Genomic DNA, 27,725 nt, shown 5'->3' with positions numbered 1-27,725 from the left:
GAGAGAGAGGGAGGCAGGAAGAGAGGGAGAGAGGCAGGGAGAGAGAGAGAGAGGCAGGAAGAGAGAGAGAAAGAGAGAGGGAGAGAGAGGAGAAAGGCAGGGAGAGAGGAGAAAGGCAGGAAGAGAGAGAGGGAGAGAGAGAGAGAGAGAGAGAAAGAGGCAGGGAGAGAGAGAAAACTTGAAAGGGCAGAGACTGGCGTTATTGCCCCTGTGATAATCTAATTCCTACTTTCATTAGTTCCCACATTCCAGCTCTCGGAGAGTAAAATTGGACTTGGACTAGGTTCTGAGAGCAGGGGACCTAAACACACAGTCACCATTCCAGATCAAATCATTGGGTGAAAAAGAGGTTTTAATCATTTCAGGTGGAAAATCTCTCATCAACAACAAAAATCCTACAATGTTATCTGAATAGAGAAAATAGCATTTGAAAATGTATCTCTGTACATTAGATAGACCTTTTCAATATCAATAAGCATTCAATATATTCTGTATCTGTTAATGCCAAGTAGTTTATATATATATACTTTCATGAAATATCCTGTATGGTATTACGTACTGATAAGGAGGATCATTTTATTTAAGGCCAGATTTTAAAAAAAAAAACGATGATCAACGGACAAATCAAACTAATGAGAAAATGTAGTGCTTCATATCATTCATAAATCACACATAACAAATGAAATATTTATGTAATTATGAAATACATAACAATCTGTGACAGGCACCTACGTGAACAGAATTACCACAGCACGGCCTTAAATAGGACTGACAGGATTTCACATCCAGGCATTTCAAAGCCTTTTAGGCGTAAGTGAAGTTCCTGTGCTGAAGGGCAGCACTTAGACGCTGTTAAGGCAACCATTACATTACGATATATTTTTACTCTTTCTGTCCGCCATTTCCCGTGGAATCCATTAGATAACAACATATGTTTACTCTTTCTGTCCGCCATTTCCTGTGGAATCCATTAGATAACAACATATATTTACTCTTTCTGTCCACCATTTCCTGTGGAATCTAGATTATTTAATAATAGGGGCTCGATCAGACAGGTGGACGTAGAGCCTACAAACGCGCGTTGGTTTCCTGTGGACTCCAGCATATTTAATAATGGGGGCTCGATCAGACACATGGACGTAGAGCCTACAGACGCGATTTGGTTTCCTTGCACTCCACAATGCCCTCCGCCTCCATCTGTTCGATCTCCGCGGCGGCGAAACCGAAGTCGTGCAGCACCGGCCGCGTGTGCTCCCCGATGTAGGGGTCCCGGGAGAGGCAGGGCTGGGCGGGGGAGCGCGTCAGGAGCGGAGCCGGCCTGGGGCTCTCCTCACCCTGGGCGTCACGTAGGAAGGAGCCCCGCTGCTGGTTGTGGGGGTGCGAGCTCACGTCGTCCAGCGACAGCACGGGGGTCACGCAGGCGTCCGTGCCGTCGAAGATCTGCGACCACTCGGCCTGCGTCTTGCTGCCGAACGCTCGGGTAAAGGTCTCCTTCATCTCTGGCCAATCCGAGATGCTCATCTGGGCTGGCAGATCACTTGCATCCAATCCCAAGCCTGCAGGGTTAGGATAGGAGCGTCAGAACAGCAAGTCATTATGACAGAGCACACAAATTAAGGTCAATTTAAGGGCAATTTATGGTCGTCCATTTACGGACACACACACAGAGACACAGAGAGCCCTCTCCGACGTTGCAAACCCTCTCGGAGTACCTCTCCGTGGCCTAATGTGCACCTCCCAAATTTTTTAACCACCCAACTTTGTCAATCCGTCTATACACTAGTATCAATGCTGCACCCACATCCGTCGGAGAACCATAAATATAAACTAGTCCGTCGAGGCGACTGGATGACCACGGAGCAGCAGAGTCGTAGAAGTATATTTCGGCGTTAAAAGTGTAAAACTCAGGACGGTGCTTCATCTGAAAGTGAAAGAGGCGAAACTTAATGGAGAGCGAGACGTTATAAACTCTGACTCTGAATTATTCCTCTGAAGGTCAGAATAGATGTAAGAACCTGATAAGTGGAGATAATGAATGTTCATGAATAGGCGGCGCACATTCGGAAGGTCCTAAGACTCAACCACAAGTCTGCCGGGAACAGCTCGCCATTCACATGGCAGAGAATGAGGACCTCTGAGTTTCACACAGTCAAATACTAGTCTAAGCACGAAGTCATTAGGACTTCATTGATTGCCGAAGGCCCCGTCTGAGTGGGCCGAGATCAGACTAGACATTCAGTGATGAGAAACTTTTGTCCTTTTCTGACATCTTCCCAGCGACCTTGTTCGAGTGCCTCTGAGGCTCTTGTGTGAGGAAGACGAAGAAAGGAAATCAATCGACAGCCAGCCCCTGCCTACTATGAATGAGCTGGTCGTAGAACTGTGGTTCTTTTGCCCCAACAGCAGCCCCTGCCTACCATGAATGAGCTGGTCCTAGAACCGCCAGCCCCTGCCTACCATGAATGAGCTGGTCGTAGAACCGCCAGCCCCTGCCTACCATGAATGAGCTGGTCGTAGAACCGCCAGCCCCAGCCTACCATGAATGAGCTGGTCGTAGAACCGCCAGCCCCTGCCTACCATGAATGAGCTGGTCGTAGAACCGCCAGCCCCTGCCTACCATGAATGAGCTGGTCGTAGAACCACCAGCCCCTGCGTACCATGAATGAGCTGGTCGTAGAACCACCAGCCCCTGCGTACCATGAATGAGCTGGTCGTAGAACCACCAGCCCCAGCCTACCATGAATGAGCTGGTCGTAGAACCGCCAGCCCCTGCCTACCATGAATGAGCTGGTCGTAGAACCACCAGCCCCTGCGTACCATGAATGAGCTGGTCGTAGAACCACCAGCCCCTGCGTACCATGAATGAGCTGGTCGTAGAACCACCAGCCCCTGCGTACCATGAATGAGCTGGTCGTAGAACCACCAGCCCCAGCCTACCATGAATGAGCTGGTCGTAGAACTGTGGTTCTATGGCCCCCACCGCCATGTGCTTTCCGTCCGAGGTGCGGTACGTCTCGTAGAATGGAGCCCCGCTGTCCAGGAGATTCTCGCCACGGCCTCGGTTCCACAAGCCAATGCTTCTGGATTTCCACATGAAGGAACCGACGTAGGCTGCTCCTTCAACCTACACACAGAAAGGAGACAGAAAGGATATTAATTTACAAGGATCTGGATACAAATAGATCTCTTACTGTACACAACCAAATAATGGTCCGAACACTGATAGAAAAATGCACATACAGAAAGAAGAAAAAATGGATAAAGTTGGCTATATGACTCTCTCTCTATGTTTTCCCTTCAGGTACCACTTTCACACTCCTGAGCTTTTAGGTGTGAAGGCAGAATTGTTTTAGAACTTGTATTATGCAGTCAAGTATTTATTTATTTATTTATTTTTTTTTAAGATTTCTTTTTGGGCTTTTTGTGCCTTTAATCGATAGAGCAGTGAAGAGTGGGACAGGAAATGAGAGGGAGAAGAGGTGGGGAGTTGACAGGAGAAATGACATCAGGCCGGAATCGAACCTGTGTCCTCCATGGGCTTCAAGCCCGTATGTGGTCGGGGCTACTCCTTGCGCCACAGTGCCCCCCTTCCCTTGGGCAGTCAAGTTTTGAGGTTATGGACCAAATCTGCCTCCATAGTTAAGAGACTGGATAGCACAATCCAAAAGAAACCCATGGGTAAAGGCACATCTATGACATCATATATTGGTAATACATCGTCATACATGATCACCGACACAACTTAAACAAAACTGCACAACAGGTTTAGCCTTGAGGCCTTTCTGAGAACGCATGTAGATTTGGGTCAAAGTACATTTAAAAAGGCAAGTGGAACTCCCTTTTTGTGTTCAATGACACGTCTCTCTCTCTCTCTCTCTCTCTCTCTCTCTCTCTCTCTCTCTCTCTCTCTCTCTCTCTCTCTCTCTCTCTCTCTCCGCTGTGTTTACAAAGAAAGAGGAGAGGAAAACTGAACACTGAAGAGTAATGGCTGAACCAGACGTCTGGAGCAGTGAGAGAGAGAGAGAGAGAGACAGAGAGAGAGAGAGAGAGAGAGAGAGAAAGAGAGGGAGGAATGGTGAAGGACGAGGGGAGCCCTGCAGCGAGACGCAGGATGAGAGGGTCGCCCACAAAAGCCCCTGTGGGGGTGCCAGAGACGCCACAATGAAAGAGCTGCCTGCATCATCCCAGCACGAGGTTAATATGCGTCCACATGGACTGACGCATGGCAAACAAGCACTGCAGAGGGTAATAACCGCTGACAAACTCGTTTAGGGGACGTCAGAGCTTAAAAAAGCAACTTCAGAAAGGGAAGAAGACTCAAGGGAAGAAAACCAAAGAAAAGTTAAGTATGCTGTCGGTAAGTATGCTGTCGGTAAGTATGCTGTCGGGTAGTACGCTGTCGTAAGTATGCTGTCGGGTAGTACGCTGTCGGTAAGTAAGCTGTCGGTAAGTATGCTGTCGGGTAGTACACTGTCGGTAAGTATGCTGTCTGTACTATACAAGAAATGAATAGAGAAAGGTTCAGCCGTGATTTCTCAATGCCCAGAGTATACACTGACTGTGTGGTATCAAGACAGTGACTTCATGAAACGAAGGACAGTATATGTTAAGACTTTGGGGCCATTTGTTGATTGCATCACTGCAATATCAGTATTCATGTCACGCCACTGAAAAAGCACACTCTACAAAATGACAGCGCTTACAGCTTAAATGAGATGGTCTGCAGGGCTCCCTCTCAGGGATACACACACAGGTCTTATCCAGCAGCAAACACAGCTTGGGATGTGACAGACACACACACACACACACACACACACACACACACACACACACACACACACACACACACACACACCTCTCATCACAGCTGCAGCTATATAATCACACACCACCAAGGGGATGATGCCAGGAGACACACATCAGGTGAGAAGCATGAGGGTGGGGGGTGGGGGGGGGGGAGCCTGAAGGCTGAGAAGGCTACCTCCCTAGAGACAAACCTGCAAACACACTGAAGGCTGAAATGGTGTGTATCTTGTCCGTTACGGGGTGGTAAAAAAAAACAACTGCTGGGATGCAATAAAACAGATATAATTTTTAGGAATGTAATACCTGAGATGGGCAAACATGTTTTTTTAGAAGTCTACTATGTCTTTCATAATGTGAGTGTCTTAAAAAACAGTTTTTCCTTGAAAAAAAAAATGAAAATTCCAAAGTGGAAAAGGCACCCGTCTCGTAGAATGACCCTACCACTCCAGAGCCAAACCCGCAGACACACTGAAGGCTGAGAAGGCAACCTCCCTAGAGACAATCCTGCAAACAAGAATCTAGATGCATGGAGAGACTCAGGAACATCTCGTTTTGACTATCTTTATTTTAATTGCAACTTTATGTGGCAGCAGCAGTGAAGAATGATAAGCTCATTCAGCTCATTCAACCTATTTTCTTTATCTCAGGTCGACAGTCTGCCTTTTGGGGACATAATTCAGAAGTCTAGCAGCTGATAACCACTAGTTCATAATCGAGAGGGGCCTCGTCAATGCTCTAAATAATAATAATAATAATAATAATAATAATAATAATAATAATAATAATAATAATAATAATAATAATAATAATAATAGGGAGTTAGCAAGGGCTTCTGGATTGTCGTAACAAAGAACAAAGATCCTCCGTGGCTCCATGCCACAAGAGGATGACCAGGCATGTGGCAAACACATGACTAACCCTGCTTCCACCTGCTATCCAACGCCATGTTATTTGGTTATTATGGCTGTGTGTGTCCTTATGAGGGCTATGGGGTGTTTACATGTCACACACACACACACACGGCTAAAAAGGGCAATTAAATATCACTACCAAATAGATGTTTTGTATTCACAGCTTGAGTGTATGACGTCTGGGAGTGCACGCATCGCAAATGAATGTCCCTGTGGTTGCAGGAAAAGATTAAGGATTACCCAGAACACACACACAAACACACACACACACACACACACACACACACACACACACACACACACACACACACACACACACACACACACACACACACACACGGTCAAAAATGGCAATTAAATATCACTACCAAATAGATGTTTTTACAGTGTATGACATCTGGGACTGCACGCATCGCAGATGAATGTGGCTTCAGTCAAAGATTACGGATTATCCAGAAACCAGGAGCGTGTCCATGATTTCAGCTGAACGCAGCGGGGCACCTGAGCAGCTTCATCTGAGGCCAGCTGGGCCTCTGTGGGTGGACCGAACACAATCAATCTGGAGAGGAGATCCGTACAGCCTCTCCCATCACAAGCAGAGAAAGAGGCCCGGACACAATCTATCTGGAGGGGAGATCCATCCCAGCCTCTCCATCAGCAGCAGAGTGGGAGGGGCTGGACTGGGACCAAAACAGACCGCTCACTGTGTTCTTTTGAGCTTCGACACATGAAACAGACGATTGGTAAAGAAAGCAAACCGTCTGCTTTTGAGTAAGTACCTTTCCAACAGCAAACCTGAAGGGCAGGAATAGAAGAAACCAAGTTTGTAATTGTATCCAAAAGTTTACCTTGGGAACTTCTTGACAACTGAAAACAACTAGGCGACCAGTGCATGTCATACAAGTCCTTTCACTTTTCATCACCATTTAAAAGTAATTGAAAGTCATTTACTTTGATGCAAAGCGTAGGCAGCTAGGCTGTGGGCGAGATTACAGCAGAATTAACACAAAATGAATGAAAATAGCAGGTAAATACATCACATACATGAACTTCTGTTTCATTTTTCTCTACTGTATCATTATTCTCGTAGTCTCCTATTGCTTAGGGTGTGATTTTGTATTCAGCATCCTCTGTGGGAAGCCCGGACACATTCTATCTGGAGAGGAGATCCATCCCAGCTTCTCCATCAGCAGCAGAGAGAGAGACCTGGACACAATCTATCTGGAGGGGAGATCCATCCCAGCTTCTCCATCAGCAGCAGAGAGAGAGACCTGGACACAATCTATCTGGAGGGGAGATCCATCCCAGCTTCTCCATCAGCAGCAGAGAGAGAGACCTGGACACAATCTATCTGGAGGAGAGATCCATCTCAGCCTCTCCATCAGCAGCAGAGTGGGAGGGGCTGGACTGGGACCAAAACAGACCGCTCACTGTGTTCTTTTGAGCTTCGACACATGAAACAGACGATGGGCAAAGAAAGCAAACCGTCTGCTTTTGAGTAAGTACGTGTCCAACAGCAAACCGTCTGCTTTTGAGTAAGTACGTGTCCAACAGCAAACCTGAAGGGCAATCAGGAATAGAACCAAGTTTGTAATTGTATCCAAAAGTTTACCTTGGAAACTTCTTGGCAACTGAAAACAACTAGGCGACCAGTGCATGACACACAAGTCCTTTCCCTCTTCATCACCATTTAAAAGTAATTGAAAGTCATTTACTTTGATACAAAGCGTAGGCAGCTAGGCTGTGGGCGAGATTACAGCAGAATTAATACAAAATTAATGAAAATAGCAGGTAACTACATCACATACATGAACTTGTGTTTCATTATAATCCACTGTATCATTATTCTCTAAGGTATCTCCTCCATATAGTTTACATAGTCCCCTATGGCTGAGGGTAGGATGTTGTATTCAGCATCCTCTGTGGATGGCGGGACACAACCTATCTGCAGGGGAGATCCATCCCAGCCTCTCCATCAGCAGCAGAGTGGGAGGGGCTGGACTGGGACCAAAACAGACCGCTCACTGTGTTCTTTTGAGCTTCGACACATGAAACAGACGATGGGCAAAGAAAGCAAACCGTCTGCTTTTGAGTAAGTACGTGTCCAACAGCAAACCGTCTGCTTTTGAGTACGTACGTGTCCAACAGCAAACCGTCTGTTTTGAGTAAGTACGTTTCCAACAGCAAATCGGAAGGCAATAAGAAATAGAAGAAGTTTACCGTGGAAACTTCTTGACAACTGAAAACAACTAGGTGACCAGTGCATGACACACAAGTCATTTTTCTCTTAATCACCATTTAAAAGTAATTGACAGGGAGAAACCACTTTACTTTGATGTGAAGCGTCGGCAGCTAGGCTGTGGCTGAGATTAATCTGTGGGATTCCACTTAAAGCAGTATTAACACAAAATGAATGAACACAGCAGGTTACTACATCAAACACTGCAATCTAAATTTAATGCCACCCAATTTTGGTTCCAATCCACCCAAAATCAAAAAAGTCATATAGTATGCTGTTTCCCACCAGATCAGCTACATTGAATCAAGACAACAATCTCTCACTCAAATTCTTAGATGATACCAGTAAAAGATGATGAACTCAAATATTCTGGCTTTTGGCTTGACTCAAACCTCTCCTTTAGGGGTCTCTTTAATTCTGCAGTCAATTAGATAAATTTCAATTTACGAATATTGAATCGAATCTATTAACTGTTTCACTCAACTGATTAGGTTAAGAATTGTGTCACAGTTAATATTTCCTATATTAGACTATGCCGATGTTGTCAATCAAAATACATCAGAATCAAATATAAAAGCATTTAATGTCGTTTTCAATAATATATGCAGATTTGTGCCGAGTTTTCCTTTTACTACTCACCATTGTATAATGTATAACTCACTGAACTTATTATCACCAAAAGCCAGAAGACAGTTTCACTGGTACCCGGTTATTTTTAAATGTGTCTACTCTAACTATCCTCCTTACCTGAAGGAATATTTAATTCAATATAGACCTAGGTATAGATTGAGACGTACAGAATATCCCTCCTTTGCTGTGCCAAACACCTCCAAAGAGAGTGGCAGACGTACCTTTAAATTTAAAGCCCCTTCAGACTGGAATAGCCTGCCAGGGTCTCTAAGATCTGTTACTTCTTTGCACTCATTCAATACATCTATATATACACAACAGTATATGTGTGTATGATTTATGTTCTCATGCCTCTCAATAATGCAGGCGGGGAGAGGGAGAACTCGAGCGAGTTTGAATGTGCATGGGTTGTACTGTCTTTGTCTTGTGTCTCGCAGCCCCTCGAGACACGAGATGCTGCATCTCAAGGGGCTGTCCTCCAAACAATACATTTCAAATTTCAAATACATGAACTGGTGTTTCATTTTAATCCACTGTATCATTAATCTCTAAGGTATCTACTCCATATAGTTTACATAGTCCCCTATAGCTGAGGGTAGGATGTTGTATTCAGCATCCTCTGTGGGTGGACCGGACCCAATCTATCTGGAGGGGAAATCCATCCCAGCCTCTCCATCACAAGCAGAGAGGGAGGACCGGACCCAATCTATCTGGAGGGGAAATCCATCCCAGCCTCTCCATCAGCAGTGGAGAGAGAGGACCGGACCCAATCTATCTGGAGGGGAGATCCATCCCAGCCTCTCCATCACAAGCAGAGAGGGAGGACCGGACCCAATCTATCTGGAGGGGAAATCCATCCCAGCCTCTCCATCACAAGCAGAGAGGGAGGACCGGACCCAATCTATCTGGAGTGAAAGTGAAAGTGAAAGTCCTCTCTATGGCAGAGGTGGTGTAGACACACACACTCTGAAATTAACCTCTGCATTTAACCCATCCAGGGAAGTGACACACACACACACACACACAGTGAAGTGAAGTAACACTAACCCGGAGCAGTGGGCTGCCATTGGCGGCGCCCGGGGAGCAGTGATCGGAGTTAGGTGCCTTGCTCAAGGGCACTTCAGCCGTGGATGTGGGCATGGGAGAGCAGTGGTATACCAATTCCCCCGCCCACATTTTTCCTACTGGTCGGGGATCGAACCGGCCACCCTACGGTTTCCGGCCTGAAACCCTAACCAGTAGGCCACGGCTGGAGGGGAGATCCATCCCAGCCTCTCCATCACAAGCAGAGAGGGAGGACCGAACCCAATCTATCTGGAGGGGAGATCCATCCCAGCCTCTCCATGAGCAGCAGAGAGGGAGGACCGGACCCAATCTATCTGGAGGGGAGATCCATCCCAGCCTCTCCATCAGCAGTGGAGTGGGAGGGGCTGGACTGAGACCAAAACAGACCGCTCACTGCGTTCTTTTGAGCTTCGACACATGAAACAGACGATGGGCGGAGAAAGCAAACCGTCTGCTTTCGAGTAAGTACCTTTCCAACAGCAAATCGGAGGGCAATCAGGAATAGGAGAAAACAAGGTTGTAATTGTAACCAAAATGTTACCTAGGAAACTAGGCAACCAGTGCATGATACACAAGTCCTTTTTCTCTTTACCACCATTTAAAAGTAATTGAAAACCACTTTGGAGAAACCACTTGACTTTGATGTGAAGCGTAGGCAGATAGGCCTAGGGTGAGATTGACCTGAGGGAGTCCACTTATAGCAGAATGAACATTAAAATGAAAGAACACAGCAGGTAACTGCATCACACACATGAACTTGTTATAGCAGAATTAACATAAAATGAAAGAACACAGCAGGTTACTACATCACACACATGAACTTGTGTTTCATTATTCCCCACCCACGGATCTCCGAAGTATCCACCTCATATAGTTGCGTAGTCTCCTATAGCTGAGGGTATGATTTTCTATTCAGCATCTGTCTTGTGGCTTCTCCACTAAGTACTGCACCTTGACTCTTTACCTTTGATGCATTTCCAAAAGTAAAGCAATTAGCCCGGGTTTTACCAACTACTTCTCATTCTTAATTTTCTTCACCAACACACTTCTGATGGAACCGCATAGTGATGTTTTCCTGCTCTGATTGGTTGTTGCATGGTGGTTCTAGTGTGAGCATATAAATGCTCATATGGGGTACTGCTGGAACTGAATATTGCTATTCTACTGTCGTAAGAGACATGAGTTGCATTATTTTGTATCTGTAACTCATACCCCTGGATTTGTACTCTGTCTCACTGAGACCTGAAACATTAACATCTGAACCCCTCCCCACCCCCAGATAGCCTCCTTCCTGCTATCAAGTCAAGACAAGTCAGTGTCAAGTCTTTTATTGTCAGATGCACAGAACAACAGAGTCGGACTGGGCACTGAAATTCTTAGGACAGGACACCGTACCACACTACCATAACATAACAGGCCATAAAATAACATATAAGTACTCAACATGATATAACATTACATAACATAACTTAACAATAAGTACTTGACATAAGATATACCTATGAAAGACAAAATAGTAGACCTACTAGATACACAATGAATATACAATATAGATACTAAACATAAATACACATACTAAACAGATACACATACCTACATGAGCTATACTGAACATATTATACACATAATAGCCTGAACTAACCTATGACCTATACTAACCATGAAACACAGAGACATCAACAACCCCTCCTTCATCCTTTGACCTCTGTATTGGATTGGAGACATTGGGAGATAGCCAACTCATGTCTCTAAGTAGCCTAATATAGATGGTATAGTTATTCGATTGTCGACACAGGCACTTCAGGAGTTGGCGGTTGTTCAGACAGAAAGCCCATTCTGATCTGCTAGACATTGCGGCGTTTCTACAGGATCAGCTGAACCAATATGGCAGGGACCTTCATAAATGCTTAACGTGAAAAGGCTTAATGTAGCTTAATGTTAAATGAGAATTAATTATCAGAATAAAAATATCTCAGTAAGATGGTTAGCTTTGGGCTACTGCTCAGAATGAATTAAAAAACACTCATTTCATACATACAGAAAACGAGTTAATCTTAATCAACTTGACTTTCCTGCAAAAAAGTTCTCATTGCTGGACCCACTCAGTTTTCAGTCATTCGTCCGATATGTGGACACCTTACAGGCATTGAGAGGACAGGCATTAGCTGAGCGGTCTAGGTGGACACCTCAGGGGCACTGAGAGGGAAGGTGTTAGCTGAGCAGTCTAGGTGGGCACCTTACGGGCACTGAAAGGGAAGGCATTAGCTGAGCATTCTGTGTGGGCACCTTACGGGCATTGAAAGGGAAGGCATTAGCTGAGCATTCTGTGTGGGCACCTTACGGGCATTGAAAGGGAAGGCATTAGCTGAGCATTCTGTGTGGGCACCTTACGGGCATTGAAAGGGAATGCATTAGCTGAGCATTCTGTGTGGGCACCTTACGGGCATTGAAAGGGAAGGCATTAGCTGAGCAGTCTAGGTGGACACCTCAGGGGCACTGAAAGGGAAGGCGTTAGCTGAGCAGTCTGTGCGGACTTACCATGCTGGCGTCCACCACCTGGCCTTTGCCCGACGTGCTCCTTTCTAACAGGGCCAGCACGATCCCCAAGGCACAGGTGAGCCCGCCGCCGGCGAAGTCTGCCACCAGGTTGAGCGGGGCGTACGGCTTCTCTTGGCTGCGCCCCAACATGGACAGTAGCCCTGCGCAGAGAAAAGCACAGACACCCTTTAGCATCACAGGCATCCACTTAAAGTACAAAAACAAAGTTAGAGGATGCACCAGCTCCTGTTCACTGTGCATATTTTATTAATAATAATAATAATAATAATAATAATTCATTTTATTTGTTGAGCACTCTTCATTCAAGCAGAATCTCAGAGTGCTAAAAACAGCTCTCAGCAAAAGCACAGTTTAAGAAAAAAAAAGATTTTGTCTGGCTTTGGGTCCCTGTAGTGAACAACCAAAATCATTCAAAATAGCAGTAATCAAGAGGGCCATCACATATACCCCCGCAGCCCCCTCCAGGACAAATGGGCCCTGCCCCTGCCTGTCATATTATTGTTTGAAATGATAAGTATCCTCATTATGAAAGGTGTTTCAATTTGCCTGCTCTGCGCGGCAGGAAGGGACACAGGTGTCTACTCTGGGGTCACGACCCCACCGCTGTCTGCCATCACCAATTCCATCCCCGTAGACATCCACTGAAAAAAGCCTCCAACTGATACAAAAAAGTAGCCTGGTGACACCAGCCTACGTATTTCCGCCTGAATTGATTTCAAGCTCATACTCAGTCTGGCCCAGCCCCATTGATAATCGTTTCCAGAACTCAAAATTTTGCCGGACCAATCAGCGAACAGTTCAGAGCTGTGACGCAAAACTCACCTTGCCGAGTTGCATGTAGTCCAGCCGAGTTTGTAGTTTAACAGTATAGCAAAAATGGCTACGGAGGAAGAGACACGAAAAGCTATCGGAGAAGTTGTCTCAACTCTCGAGAACATCAGACAATTAAAAGGAGAACAAGAGGATTGCCTTGTAAGTTTTATGATGAGAAAGGACGTCGTAGCTCTTCTCCCAACTGGCTTTGGGAAGAGTTTAATCTACCGAATGCTTACTAAACGTTGCTGATTGGTTAAGGGAACTCCAATGATTTTAGACCTCAAGATAAGCACCCGCCCATCTCGGAAACCAAAATGCATTGGGTTGGCCCAGACTGACTGACGGAATGAAATGGAGTCACAGTCTGGTAACGGCCAGGCTAACAAAAAAGCTGCTGCACGCACACTTACTGGGACTAAAAGATATGAACATATCTCACCTATACTTGCCTCTCTACACTTGCTCCTTGTAAAAAATAGAATTTCAAACTTTTGATTAACTTTGAACATACAAGCTCTAAATTACCTCAAATAATTAAACTCTTTCCCTTACCCTAATCTTAACCTGGGTTTGTATGCAATGCCTACCCTTACCCTAACCCAGGTTCGTATTCCCGGGGGCGTACTTTTATTGCAAGTTGGCCTCTAGGCATTAAACCAGCTCATGGCAATGCATTTGTGGAGTGGCGCCACCTAGTGAATAATGCTCAAAGCAAAAACCTAGCACTTGACGACTAGCTAATATCTTGTGATGTAAAGGTTCCAACTTCATGTAATTGAACACCCTGCATCACTACCACATTCTTTGGAAACACACCAAGCATTTGTAAAAATCTGGTCGATAGGGGGGCGCTGCAGCTGACATTTCAAAATCTCAAGAATTGCTGAAGCAAAAACGTTTTCTATGAACTTCGTATGCTTATGCTTGGCTAAATTAAATCATATCTCTTGAAGTTCCACTTGGTTTGCTCAACAATGGTCACCAACAACCAATCAAATTCCACAGCCAACGCAATGTTAAACTTACTGAAAATCTGCTTGGACTCCGATCATTGCGGCTTGCAGCTATACTCAAACTTCTTATTATGATTGTGTATACCCCTGTTTTGTTATAAATGTCGACACTCTACAAGTAGTATTGTTTTCAAACTTACTCTCGACTTCAACTAATATCCTACATTTTATATAAACATGCATATTTCTCAAAAGTTAGGAAATGAATGCCAAGTACATTTATACAAATAAGTTCACATTTAGTTTCTTATGTATATATGAGACAGGTCCCAAAATCACAGAACGTAACTCGCAAACTGCTTCACACCCTATCAGTGTACAGCCACCATATCCACAAACTATAGTTCCTCACATCTTCACTCAGAATAAGACATACAACAAACTTTTTCTATTCAAACTTAAGTCTATTTTTGCCAGAAATGCTATCATTCCAGATAACACACATTTTTTGGAGCGGAAAACATCTTATTTCACGTAATTCTTGCTCATTCTGTGGCCTAGATTATCGCACAGACTTATGCGCCCAGGGGCCCTAAAAACCCACACCAAGTAAGCCTGGCTGTTCCAGGGTTGACCCTTGAGACCCTACGAGCCCCTAGCAATACACAAAGGGATAAATGACCCCTAGCCTGAATGCAAACGGTCTAGAGGTCGTGTTATTCAGGGACGCTGTTAGATCCGATCACTTGGCTATCGTCCTGAATATTTAAAGCAGAGCCCGCCTGAGAATTTTCGCCCACAATGTATCCAGTTATGCTGATAAAATGCCAAATGCCCAAAAATGTTTTACTGACATCACTATATAGCAATGGTGAACTGATGGCCATGTCTATGAAAGTGAGGTTTTCTTTCTCTGTCAGTTCAAATAGGCTAACAGTATTGCCAAAGCACACTTGGGCAACAAAACACATACATCCTGGCTAGATAGGGATAAATAAGAAAACGAAATAGTTTAAAAGCTCTATTTCTGTGCTTTTTTAAAGCTTTTCTGGTCTACCTCAGGCTTTTCACTCTATGGGTTTCTACTTTGTAACATGCAAGAGAATAAAACGTCTAGACGGTTAAGTGTGTGCACACACAGGCGGGCCTACATTCCAGAGAGAATTTATATTCCAAACCAAATCCTTCACCTAGAAACAGTGCTGGTGGCCACGAGTGTATGAAACAGGATCAGTTCAATTACAACATTTTAATTGGAGAATTGACCAAGTTGATTAAAAGGGGACATATCATGACCATTTCCCTTCTTTAGTGCTTCCGGCATAGATTTTAAAATGTGGGTATCTGGCGTGCCAACCAACCCCAAAACACTTAAATAAGGCAACCCAGTCTGTTTGGTTGTCAGAGGCGATTAAATAAGAATAAAAATCGCATTATGTGAGGAGAGAAGTTTAAAACCACCCTGTATATAGTTCAAGGCCATCAGCCTTCTCAAGGATGCCTTTCAACGCTACAATAATGGGCACTTATTTATGTGAAACGGGCACTTATTTGTTCTTGACATTTACATTTGGTCATTTAGCAGATGCTTTTGTCCAAAGCGACGTACAAGGGAGAGAACAGTCACGCTGCAAGCCGTAGAACCATAAATGCTACTTTACATAAGAATAGAAAAAATAAATAGAAAAGAAAAATAAGTGCAGTAATGTAACTGCTGTAAGTGCAAGAAAAGCACTAGTCGAAGTGCCTGTCAGGAAGGGTGGTGCTCTCTGAAGAGTTTGGTCTTCAAAAGTTTCTTAAAGGTTAAGAGGGACATCCCTGGTCTGGTAGTGCTAAGCAGATCGTTCCACCAACGTGGAACTACAAATGAGAATAGTCTGGATTTGCCGCACTTCCACAGACGGCAGTGCCAAACAACGCTAGCTAGACGAGCGCAGCATCCTGGGCCAAGCACAATTCCTCCTCTGCTTATGATCCAGCCTATATATATATATTATGTGCCAGCATATTTACCTGCAATATAAATAAATGCAATCACTGGCATGGTTTTCTGCTTCATACTTCTTCTACTTATCCTTTACATTAACCATATAAGCCTGTCCATTATAGTACCCTTATGAGCATCCTGTATACCCACTAGGCTGCACTACAACCAATGAACTGCTATAAAAGCCAGCTCTTTCCATTTCTATCCACTATCAATCTCGTGTGTGTTCTTGAGTGTGTATATGCCACATGTATGCGAATATGTTTCAGCCTAATGCATGTTAGATTTTTATCAGCTTGCTTTTGAATCTCTCATCTCCTCCTCCCTTCCCTTCTACCCTCCCACCCCCCCCCCTCCAATCTGCCTTCCCAGCCAACCCTAAGCAGATGGGTCCCGCATTATGAGCTGGATACTGCTCAAGGTTTTTGGCCTGTTAAATGGGAGATTTTCTTGCTCTAGGGGGTTCAGCCTTTGGGCTCTGTGAAGACTGCACCTTGAGACAATTTCAATTGTTATTAGTGTAGTATGCATTGAATTGAACAACTGTGAGGTAGTCTCAGATTAGTCTGAATTACCCATTCCAGCACTTATCAAGCTAACAGCAAAGTTGGCCGCATCCATTTCTATCCACTATCAATCTCGTGTGTGTCCTTGAATGTGTATATGCCACATGTATTTAAATATGTTTCAGCCTATTGCATGTCCCCCCCTTCTATCTGTCTACCCAGCCAGCCCTAAGCAGATGGGTCCCAACTTATGAGCTGGATACGGCTCAAGGTTTTTTTCCTGTTCAATTTCAATTGTTATTAGTGTCATATGCATTGCATTGAACAACTGTGAGGTAGTCTCAGATTAGTCTGAATTACCCATTCCAGCACTTATCAAGCTAACAGCAAAGTTGGCCGCGTCTTCTGCAGATAATTGAGAGAAAATATTTCACATTATGCAGCGCATGGTACCTGTATATCCCAATTTATATTTTGCTGGTGGATCTTTATTCTACTATAAACTATGTCCGTTTACGTGGCAAGAACTAATGGCTAGGCTAATTTCGCACCGTAAAATGTATGTGACATGACAAATGGAGAGAAAATGAGTTGTGGCACAAGCAATGTCCTCATTAAAGTCAATCTGTTTCTCTATATTAAATGGGAGGATAATTGCTTGTTTACTACAATCAACTTGAGTGCTTAAGTCTGACAAGTTCAAAACATAAATAATTTACCCTTTTGAACTGATTGGATAATTAGACAAGGCCACTAAAACATTGTTTTTAATGTTAATGAGCATTTTGTTGTTCAGTGTTTGAGTCTGCTAAACCAAATTCTAGGCCAAATCTGGATTACGAACAATAACACTGTAATGTCAGCAAACTGAAACCTGGTCTAACCTGAACCGTTTAATACGAGTTTAACAAGATCATCATTAAGGAGTCTCATCGCTATACTGTATGTTATATGCTATTTTTGGTTACTTTGTTATTTGTATGCCGTCTGCTGCGTAGATGTTGCTGGCCAAGTTTAAGAATTTCGCTGTGCTGAAGCAATTTGGTGCATGAGCCAATAAACACTTTGACTTTGACTTGAATCATTGTTATAATGAATACATGCTTGCAATGTGCTTGGGAGTAATGCTGAATACATAAGATCCATTTGTAAGAAAAACACATTATAGTCCACGGGTCTGGCCACTACTGAACAGCATCCACATGGCACTGCAGCATCACCTCCAGTGGGCCTCTCCATCCCATTACCTCATCCCCAGAAAAGCAGCTTGGCACGACAGCCACCTCAATGCTTCCAAGCCTCCATGGGGCTTGGTACGCAGTTCAGATGCAGTGACGTCAAAAATGTGAGTGCACCATTAGGTATGAAATGACAGGACAACAATGAGCCTGACATTTGTGGCACCATTCCATTCCAGCTGTTTTGGCACAGCTGCACTGCATGGTGACATCACTCCATTCCAGCTGTTTTAGCACCGCATTGTGACATCACTCCATTCCAGCTGTTTTAGCACTTTTTTTGCACTGCATTGTGTCACTGCCATCCTGCTGCACGGCTTACATTTAACCTTGTGCAAACATTTTGGCCATGCCACAAACCCATCAGGTGACTTACTTCAGGAGCTGCTGTAACTATGACAACAATGGATGGGCAATCAATGAAACCGCTGTTGTCCTTGTCCTGCCATACAAAAGGATGTTGACAGTAAAGGGAAGGCCAAGGAGTACAAGCACAACCAAAGGCACAATGCAACACGCATCAAATCTAAAGGGCTTTCATTTCAAAGCTAGGGCCAAGTCTACGTCATGTTTTGTGCTTTGGCCAAAGAACACAAAAGCTCAGGCATTGAAGTTTAAATTCCCTCTGTGTTTTCAGGGGGGTGGGCGGTACTGAAGATTGTGCTACCTGCCAACGCTAATTCCACAGACTTCTCACTTTTCTTTTCACCCTTCTTTATTCTAGAAAACACACACAGCTTTGAGGCAAGGCTCCAGCAGAGAAAACACACGCAGCCTTGAGGCAAGGTTAGAGGGGGAGGTGCTGCTACCCCGCTGGGGGGGAGCTGAAGAGAGGCAGTACCTGACATGGCCAGGTAATTGATGTCATGTCCGGCGGCCTTGGCATAGGAGCCCGTCTGTCCGTAGCCGGTGAGCCGGGCGTAGATGAGCCGCGGGTTCTCCTTCAGCAGCACCTCGGGACTCAGACCCAGCTTCTCCATCACCCCTGAATAAAAAAAAATAATAATAATCATACCTTTTTTTTTTTTAAACATAATAAAAAAAAGAACAAGTGAACAGGAAGATGAGTGAATGAAAGTGAGAATGAATAGATGACTGTGTGAGGAAAAACAAGCGAGATGTGGGTTGTGAATCCTGGTGTGACGGGTGTTGGGAGCTGCTGGGTGTTGGGTTAATTGGAGCCCCAAACGCCAGGGGGGGGGTCAGACAAGCAGCGGCTGATTCCGCCCCAGATTCAAAGTGTCTAGATATTGAACAGCGCAGATAAACTCGTTTATGTGAGAGAGAAAAACACGCCCAAATAAAAACACTGTGGCAGTTTGTTTTTTAATTGGGCAATGTGTTCACTTAAGTGGAGGCAAAATGCTTAACAGTTTACGTGAGGCCTGGGATCAAAGAGCCATTGCTACCGGGTGGAGCGGCGTATCGTAGAGCTTTATAAAAATAAAAAAAAGAAGAAGGAAGAGGATATTTTTGGCCGTCTTTAACAGTAGGGCTTTCTGTTCATTTGCAGAGATGATTGAAGTCAGTCCAGGGGGAACTGAAGAAAAACAGCAGTCCTCTTTGATTCCACAGGACTAGATTTAGAAGATTTCCAGATCAAAGGAGCCTACCTGCTCTAACCCAAGATAAAGCTGAAATGATATCATTAACAACCCTCCAAACACTGACCCTAGATGACTGTGGCCTAAACCCCTTGTATTGTCACTGAGATAAACATGAATCTTTCAGACACAATCACAAGACCCTTTTCCTATTCATTTGAAAACACAATTCCAGACAAATTAGACTTTGACTGTGACAAATTTGAGACCAGCTAGGGGGTCGATCACCCATGCAGACGTTCACCTCATCCAGGTCATGCTGACATTCCAGGCAAAAATGAAAACAACAAAAACAAAGGCAATACAAAATAAATAAAAATGCCTTACGCCTTGCCATTGTTTGTTGTTTTTTGTTCGATTTTCTTTTGTTGATGTCAAACTTCATTTTGAAGATAACAAAAGCAGACAGTTGCCCCTGTTTGTGAAGCATTTAGCAATTTTCCACTGATTAAACAACTACCACTGATTACACAAAGGTCGTATATAAAAAGCGATGTTTATTCAGGCACACTCAGTACACTAATAAGCAACCCTCTTCAATGCAATTATGCCTCTTTGGGGAAGGGCTAGGACCATATCTGTCCCTTTATTCAGAGCGATACCCTCTGGGATTATTTCAAATAATATGTCCAACTCAAATAAAAACACTAAAATTACAATGTCAGCACTAAAATCAGTACAGTATTCTTAAGATGTGATAAAACTAACAACAGACTATGGTTTTCGCTCTGATATTGCATACTAAAGCATGGAGTGGAGATCGGTGTCCTGTTCACAAGAAAAACAGTGTGGGATAAAAATGGGAAGTACATGTCAGTGGAGTAATATATAGATTCAAATGGGAGGTTCATGCCAGTGAAGACATATATTTGCAGTTTGATATTGTGTTGCATGTGGCACAGGAACCCTGCTTAATCACGGGGCAAAGACAAGTCCTCTGCCTATTAGTGCCACCCCACACTGAATGTGAATGTGGGATGACCACACGGGGCAAAGACAAGTCCTCTGCCTATTAGTGCCACCCCACACTGAATGTGAATGTGGGATGACCGAATTCAACTAACAACCAATTCTGCTGATAGGATAACTACAGTTGCAATCAAAATGATTCAACCCCCATAACACATTAGGTTTATTGGCAAATTATACAATTTCTCAGCTGTTTGCAATAAACAAATTACACAGGAACTGTATAAGTAGTTGAATGAAACTAATATTACAAGTTTTTTTTTAATCAAAATTGAACACAAAATGCTACTTTCAATGACTACTGCAGTCTCAAAATTATTCAACCCCTTCATGACAAGCATCTTCAGAACTTAGTAGGGCACCCTTTTGCTGTTATGACCTGCTGCAAAAGTGACGCATAGCCAGAGACCAGCTTCTGACAGCGTTCCTCAGGAATCTTAGTCCATCCCCCTGGGCAATGGCCTCCAGATCAGTAATATTCTTGGGTGTGCGTTTAGAAACCGCCTCCTTCAAATCCCAACAGAGATTTTCGATGGGATTCTAGCCAGGCGACTGTGACGGCCACTCTAGAATCTTTAATTTCTTCTTCTTAAACCAAGCCTTGGTGGACTTTGAGGTATGCTTGGGATCATTGTCCTGTTGGATGGCGGCACAAGGCGTTTTTTTTCTGATTTCCTGATACTTGACCTCCACACACTGCAGGTTTCAAGTGCCAGAGGCAGCAAAGCAGCCCCAGAGCATCACTGAGCCCCCGTCATGCTTCACTGTAGACCTGGTGTTCTTTTCAGCATATGCTTCATTCTTCTTCCTCCAGACATACCGCTGATCCAAAGGCCCGAAAAAGTTCCAGTTGCTTAATCGCTCCACTGAACAGAATTCCAAAACTTTGGTGGCTTGGTTTTGGTTATGGATATTCGGTTATGGATATTTTGTTTGGATATGGTTTTCAGCATATTGGAGCCGACTTTTCTTGTGCTTTTGGGTCAGTAGTGTGCGTCTTGGAGTCCGGGCATGGAACCCTTCAGTGTTTAGTACGCGCCATACTGTGCCAACTGAAACCCCAGTCCCTGCTGCCACCAAGTCTTGCTGCAGGTGTTTTGCAGTTACTCAAGGGTTTTTGACCACTTGCCTCCTCAGGAATCTGGTGGAAGCCGCTGAGAGCTTCCTCTTCCAGCCACGTCCAGGTAGTGTAGCCACTGTTCCTTCAACCTTGAACTTACAAACTATGCTTCCAACTGTATCTCTAGGGACATTCAGTGCTTTTGCTATCTTTTTGTATCATTTTCCTTGTTTGTGCAAGGAAATGATCTTATCTCTGAACTTTTTGGACAATTCTTTTGAGTTAGCCATATTTTTAACATGCAATCAAACATCACTCTCAACAAACCCCTAGCCAGTACAGGTATTTATGTGTTCTATCTTAAGCACACCTGGACTAATGAAGCCCTTGATTAGTTGCACCAGGTGTGCTTGAGACAGGGGGTTGAATAATTTCAGTACTAAACTACTAAAGATGCTTGTCATGAGAAGGGGTTGAATAATTTTGAGACTGCAGTAGTGATTAAAAGTAGCATTTCATGTTGAATCTGGATGAAAACCATGGTAATATTAGTTTTATTGAACTATTTCAACTGTTCTTGTCTACTTTACTTATTGCAAACAGCTGAAAAATGGTACAATTTGCCAATAAGCCTAATAAGCAATCGGGGTTGAATAATTTTGATTGCAACTGTATAAGCTTACGACATGGGAATTATTTGACTAATTACTGCAAAAGCGTTGAAAGCACTGTGCCTACCTGTATAATATTTTAGAATAAATGCCTTAATATAGTAGTAAGCTACATATCTCAACATTCCCCCTTCAATATCGTTTTGACTGTGTGTACCCTGTCCAGAAAATTGAAATGTGCACTATATTATTACAACAATATTTAAGTTTGTGTTTCATTACAACCTTTCATTGACAAAAGTTAATCTCATCTCAGGAGGTAGCCTAGAAACTGAAACATGTTTGAGTTCAACTTTACATGTAGTGGACCAAACTGTGGGCACTTACCATGACGAAAAGGCTCAATAAGTACATCGGACTGCACACAAAGCCTCTTGAGTACAGCCACACCGTGTGGGTGCTTCAGGTTAATCGCCACAGACTGTTTGCCCCTGGCCTGTGTGTCCATGGCCATGGCGACCTTTGTTTTGTCCACCCGAATCACCCTGGCCCCAAAATCTGCCAGGATCATGCCACAGAAAGGCGCAGGGGCCAACCCTGCCAGCTCAATCACACGCACACCTGCTAATGCCATGCTAAATCTGTGGGTGAAGGTAAAGAGGAACACTGCTTGAGTGTTTTCAGTAGGCTGTAATGTCGACCTAGCGTTTCACTGTGTGACAGGACACTCAAAGTCCAGAAGTCAAATCTGTGCACTGTGATAGAGGACATAGACGCAAGCCCGTAAGCGATAGGGTGCTCGCTCACCTGATGTTTCGCCTCAAATAATTGGACAGTTAAACGGTTTTACAGATGTTAAGATATTTACTCAGAATAAATTAAATCTATGTGTCTTGAAATTAACAGCCAAGTTAAGCGCCCTTCTGGTAGCCTACTACTGAAACTGTGTCAGAGTTCATTTGCTAGTAAAGGCGAAGGAATAGTGGTATCGTTACTGCTAAATGTCTACATGAACGAAGAACAAACCGAAGATGGTAATAAAAACAGCAAACATGACTCTATACAGCCCTTCTGTTTACAATATCGACTTGATGTGCTTGAACACTAGTATGTCGGTGTGGCAAGTTAAAGCATGACATACCTAAGTGTAGTGTACACAGTTTACCCTCGTATTGATGTCTTTGACGCGTAGTGATGACATCATTGGTTGTAGGCGAACTGCCTGGGACCTGTAGTCTATAAAGGAAGTTGACGTTGGTGAGTTGAAATTCTAGTCACCCCCACTAAACTGTGCCCTTGGAAATAAATCACATTTGAATTTTATCTTGACTTCACCAGCACATTTAACTAGTCATCCAATTATGACCTCTTCCACAGTTTCTCTCGTAGGGAGAACGTTTACATGACCGATTTAAGTTTTTGTTTTGTCACTTTAGCTCACATTTGAACAAAAGTAGCTAATGACAAGTACAAAATGCTTTTAATTTTTTACGTTTTCCCCCTCAAACCATACGTATGGAAACACCCATTTGCACGGAGACTTACGTGTTCTTTTCTCAGACTGTAATATTTTAATCCACTGCAAAAAGTATAAAGACAATTTCAGCATGAATTGCATACTGAATTATCTGCACGTATGTCATGATTTTCCAGAAGCAATTCACATTCAACTGTTTTTCTACAATGTGCTGCTTTGTATTGGGTAGTGAAAAGTAGGCAGAATGGGTTAGGTAAAGACATAATGCATACAGTATCCTTCTAGGGGGATTTATGTGTTTGGATTTGTTGAGGTATTTGTGACTCATTTTTTATTCACTTCATTAACTGACTTTTTGTCAACACACTTGTTCTTTTTTTTCTCAGAGATAAACCTCTCTATGAGGACTACACACAAAGAAAAGTGTTTTTCCCCTGGGACAACTGTGGCTAGGAGGGGAGCGGTTGCTCCTCTGGGGCTTCAAATCCAGATCTACCAGGTAACAATCGCGCACCCCGAGCACAACCAGCCAGAACAGGCTTAGTGTGGCAGTTAGAGAACATAGTCAAGTAACCACAGCGACGACAAAGACAGAGCGATAAGGAGAGAATAGGAGAGAGAGGTGTCAGTGAAGCAAAGGTGCATGCCAGTTCAATTACCTTATAATGATGTCACAATTGGCTAATGTTAGTCTATGGGAGAAATCTTACTATTTTTTTTTTATCAGTACAATCTTATTTGTACAAAGTTCAGAAATGTTTTAAATACATAGCCGAAGTGAAGTGCTTAAGCCAACGTGACAAAGGCTTAAGGGAAACCATTTCTGTGTTAAACAGTTTGAGCTGAATCAATCACAGCAAGAGGTACCAAGAAGACGAAGAAGAGGAAGAACCAGGAGAACAGTACAGTGCTTTGCTCTGCTGCTCTGTAATAAATACTTTGGTTTGTCTGAAACTTCCAAGATTTAGCAATTAAGAAACAGAATCCTCCCACATAGCTATGTCTGCAGCCTGACAGTTGTTAAGAGTAAAACATTTCACAAAATTGCAATTGCCAATCGCTTCCCTTCAAGGATCAGTGAGTTTCTGAGCCATTTGCAATTTTAGCACGGAACAGTTTCACTCAACTTATGCAACATTCATTTTCACTTATGTTTTCAACCCAGGGAATAAATCTCTGAGGGGGTTTATGTCTTCCTGCTGAAGCCTTCCTGACAGGAATCCCGCAACCTGTTATTGTGTATTCAAAGCAAAACACGGAAGTAAAGGAAATTATATTTGGATTTACACATGAAGAGACCAATCCATCCTTGTCTGCACGTAAACAAACCATGATTTCTGAGCACATGACAGATGTGCAGACACGCTCTTGTGAACAACCCAATACTGTGGTACTGGCCAATACTGTGAGATGAGCCACTTCAAAGAGTGTGTGTGTGTGTCTGTGTTTGTGTGTGTGTGTGTGCAGACACGCTCTTGTGAACAACCCAATACTGTGGTACTGGCCAATACTGTGAGATGAGCCACTTCAAAGAGTGTGTGTGTGTCTGTGTTTGTGTGTGTGTGTGTGCAGACACGCTCTTGTGAACAACCCAATACTGTGGTACTGGTCAAAACTGTGAGCTGAGCCACATTTCAAAGCTGCATGGAAGATATCAGGACATGCGTCAAAACCCCCAAAATAATTTTCTCTATTTCTCCCCACAGGCAGGCCCGGCATCAAGAGGAGTCAAAGGTCACATTTGGAAGTGTGTGTGTGTGTGTGTTGTGTGTGTGTGTGTGTGTGTGTGTGTGTGTGTGTGTGTGTGTGTGTGTGTGTGTGTGTGTGTGTGTGTGTGTGTGTGTGTGTGTGTGTGTGTGTGTGTGTGTGTGTGTGTGTGTGTGTGTGTGTGTGTGTGTGTGTGTGTGTGTGTGTGTGTGCAGACACACTCTTGTGAACAACCCAATACTGTGGTACTGGTCAATACTGTGAGCTGAGCCACATTTCAAAGTCGACATTGAAAACTTCAGGAGTTATTCTCCCTACAGGCGGTAGGCCCGGCATCAAGGGAGGGTCAAAGGGTCACGGATGGGGCCGGCATGCAAAGTGCTATGACTAAGAAATGTGATGGAGAGGAGGGTTGTTTTTTGCGGCAGGTACATGGGTGGTGTGCACATTACCATGTGCAAATGGTCAGCAAATGGATAACCAATTTGTGAGCGGGGTGGGGTGGGGGGGGGGGGGGGGGGGTTGAGGGGTGGTGTGGGGGGTAGAGGGGTTTGGAAGCAAGACACTGCTACAGGCCAGAAAAGAGCATGTTGGAAAGTGAAATTGTCCTCAGCACAGTAATAATCCTTTTTCAGGACCTTATGCGGCAGGGCATTAGCATATGAACTGGAACATGCGTAGCGTGCACATTGCCGTGTGCAAATGGTTAGTCACCAATTTGTAAGGTGGGGGGGGGGTTGGTGGTGTGAGGGGTGGTTGGGGGGTGGTGGGGGGGCTTTGGGGATCATCTTGTCCATGGAAGCAAGACACATGGCAGGCATATCACCAGCACAGTAATAATCCTTCAAGGTTTTACAGGACCTTAGGCGGCAGGGCATTAGCATCTCATCCACACCCCTGACTCACTGCGCTCTGACTCACACACACACACACACACACACACACACTCACACGCACGCACGCACGCACGCACGCACACACACACACACACACACACACACACACACACACACACACACACACACACACACACACCACACACACACACACACACCACACACACCACACACACACACACACACACACACACACACACACTCACACACACACTCACACACACACACACTCCCCCGACTGCTCTCTTACTCACACACACACACACACACACACACACACACACACACACACACACACACCACACACACACACACACACACACACACACACACACACACACACACACACACTCACACACACACACACTCCCCCGACTGCTCTCTTACACACACACACACACACACACACACACACACTCCCCCGACTGCTCTCTGACTCAGAGGGTTGCAGTAGGTGTTGCCAGTGGCAGGAATAAATGATGCTCCGCTTTGCATCGTGTGCCGTCTGATGTGTCTGTCAAGTCAAGAATGAATAAGGGATTACTTTCTCAAAAAGTGAAACAATAATTTAAATGAATGTTCATCCCAAAGTACAATGAATAATAGTTCATTTTCAAAGCTGGTGCAATTAACTACAGTAGGATTGGCTGGTGTTAGCAATGCCATTGTAATTGTTACCACCCACACAACCACTTTGAAACCGGATGATTAGGAAGACACTTTTGAAACAGGAAGATATAAGAAGATTCCTGGGTGGTTTCGGGACGGGTGAAGAGTGAGTCGCCTCATGCCAACAGATTAAGGAGAAATGAAGGGAGGCTTTTTCTAAGTAGAGGGCAGATGAAAGACCACCATAAGGGGTGTTGCATGCTTGAGGGGAAATTAGGGTGGACTTAAGAGAGCACTGAATTATTATGATTAATCATTAGTTTGCAAAGGGAAAAACTCTCTTCAAAAAAATCTTCAAACAGTAAATGTTTATGTAAATAAAAAAAAACGCTTGTTTACTTGTGATGTTTGGCTTTTGGTAAGTAAATAGATTGTTATAATTGTACCAACATTGCTCCAATTTCTGCACTGAATAAATAAATACATCGCAGAATGTTGCTGATACAAGGGAAGTAGAAACCATTGCGATGGGGAGATGATCAGGAAATACTTTGAAGAAAATAACATCTTAACATGTAACGTGTTCAATTACGCAACTCTCAGTGAAAATATAATTTTAACTTGTAACGTGTTCATCTCTCAGTGAAAATAACATCTGAACATGTAACGTATTTAATTACGCAGCTCTCAGTGAAAATAACATCTGAACATGTAACGTATTTAATTACGCAGCTCTCAGTGAAAATAACATCTGAACATGTAACGTGTTCAATTACGCATCTCTCAGTGAAAATAACATCTAAACATGTAGCGTGTTCAATTACGCATCTCTCAGTGAAAATAACACCTTAACATGTAACGTGTTCAATTGCGCATCTTTTGGTGAAAATAACATCTTAACATGTAACGTGTTCAATTATGCATCTTTTGGTGAAAATAACATCTTAACATGTAACGTGCTCAAATTACGCATCTCTCAGTGAAAACCTGCGTCACACTGTCCATGTCACACAAACACAATTTCAAATCTGTCTCTATGAGACCACCGTTAAGAACAGTTCATCTTATGAATAAAGTTTGGC

The 27,725-nt window shown here is 43.8% G+C and overlaps 1 protein-coding gene across 1 annotated transcript; it reads right to left on the bottom strand.

The window, feature by feature from the left end:
• Positions 1 to 366: 366 nt before the first annotated feature.
• amacr (alpha-methylacyl-CoA racemase) lies at positions 367 to 23,159 on the bottom strand. The gene is made up of 6 exons (XM_080842534.1): positions 23,096 to 23,159; positions 22,342 to 22,595; positions 18,552 to 18,695; positions 12,190 to 12,350; positions 2,938 to 3,124; positions 367 to 1,556 (listed from the first exon to the last, which is right to left on the bottom strand). Exons 2-6 carry the CDS (start codon positions 22,586 to 22,588, stop codon positions 1,147 to 1,149), a joined length of 1,149 nt encoding a protein of 382 aa, XP_080698660.1. The 5' UTR covers positions 22,589 to 22,595; positions 23,096 to 23,159; the 3' UTR covers positions 367 to 1,146.
• Between the last annotated feature and the right edge of the window lie 4,566 nt (positions 23,160 to 27,725).

The sequence above is a fragment of the Sprattus sprattus genome (assembly GCF_963457725.1).
Source record: "Sprattus sprattus genome assembly, chromosome: 7".
NCBI lineage: Eukaryota > Metazoa > Chordata > Actinopteri > Clupeiformes > Clupeidae > Sprattus > Sprattus sprattus.
This window is presented reverse-complemented; position numbering and strand designations above follow the sequence as displayed.

Coding starts and splice junctions, on each gene's coding strand:
- amacr (XM_080842534.1), bottom strand. CDS start 22,588: ATGGCATTAGCAGGTGTGCGTGTGATTGAGCTGGCAGGGTTGGCCCCT. Junction 18,696..22,341: donor TATTGAGCCTTTTCGTCATG/GTAAGTGCCCAC, acceptor TTTTTTATTCAG/GGGTGATGGAGAAGCTGGGT. Junction 1,557..2,937: donor CTACGACCAGCTCATTCATG/GTAGGCTGGGGC, acceptor CTAACCCTGCAG/GCTTGGGATTGGATGCAAGT.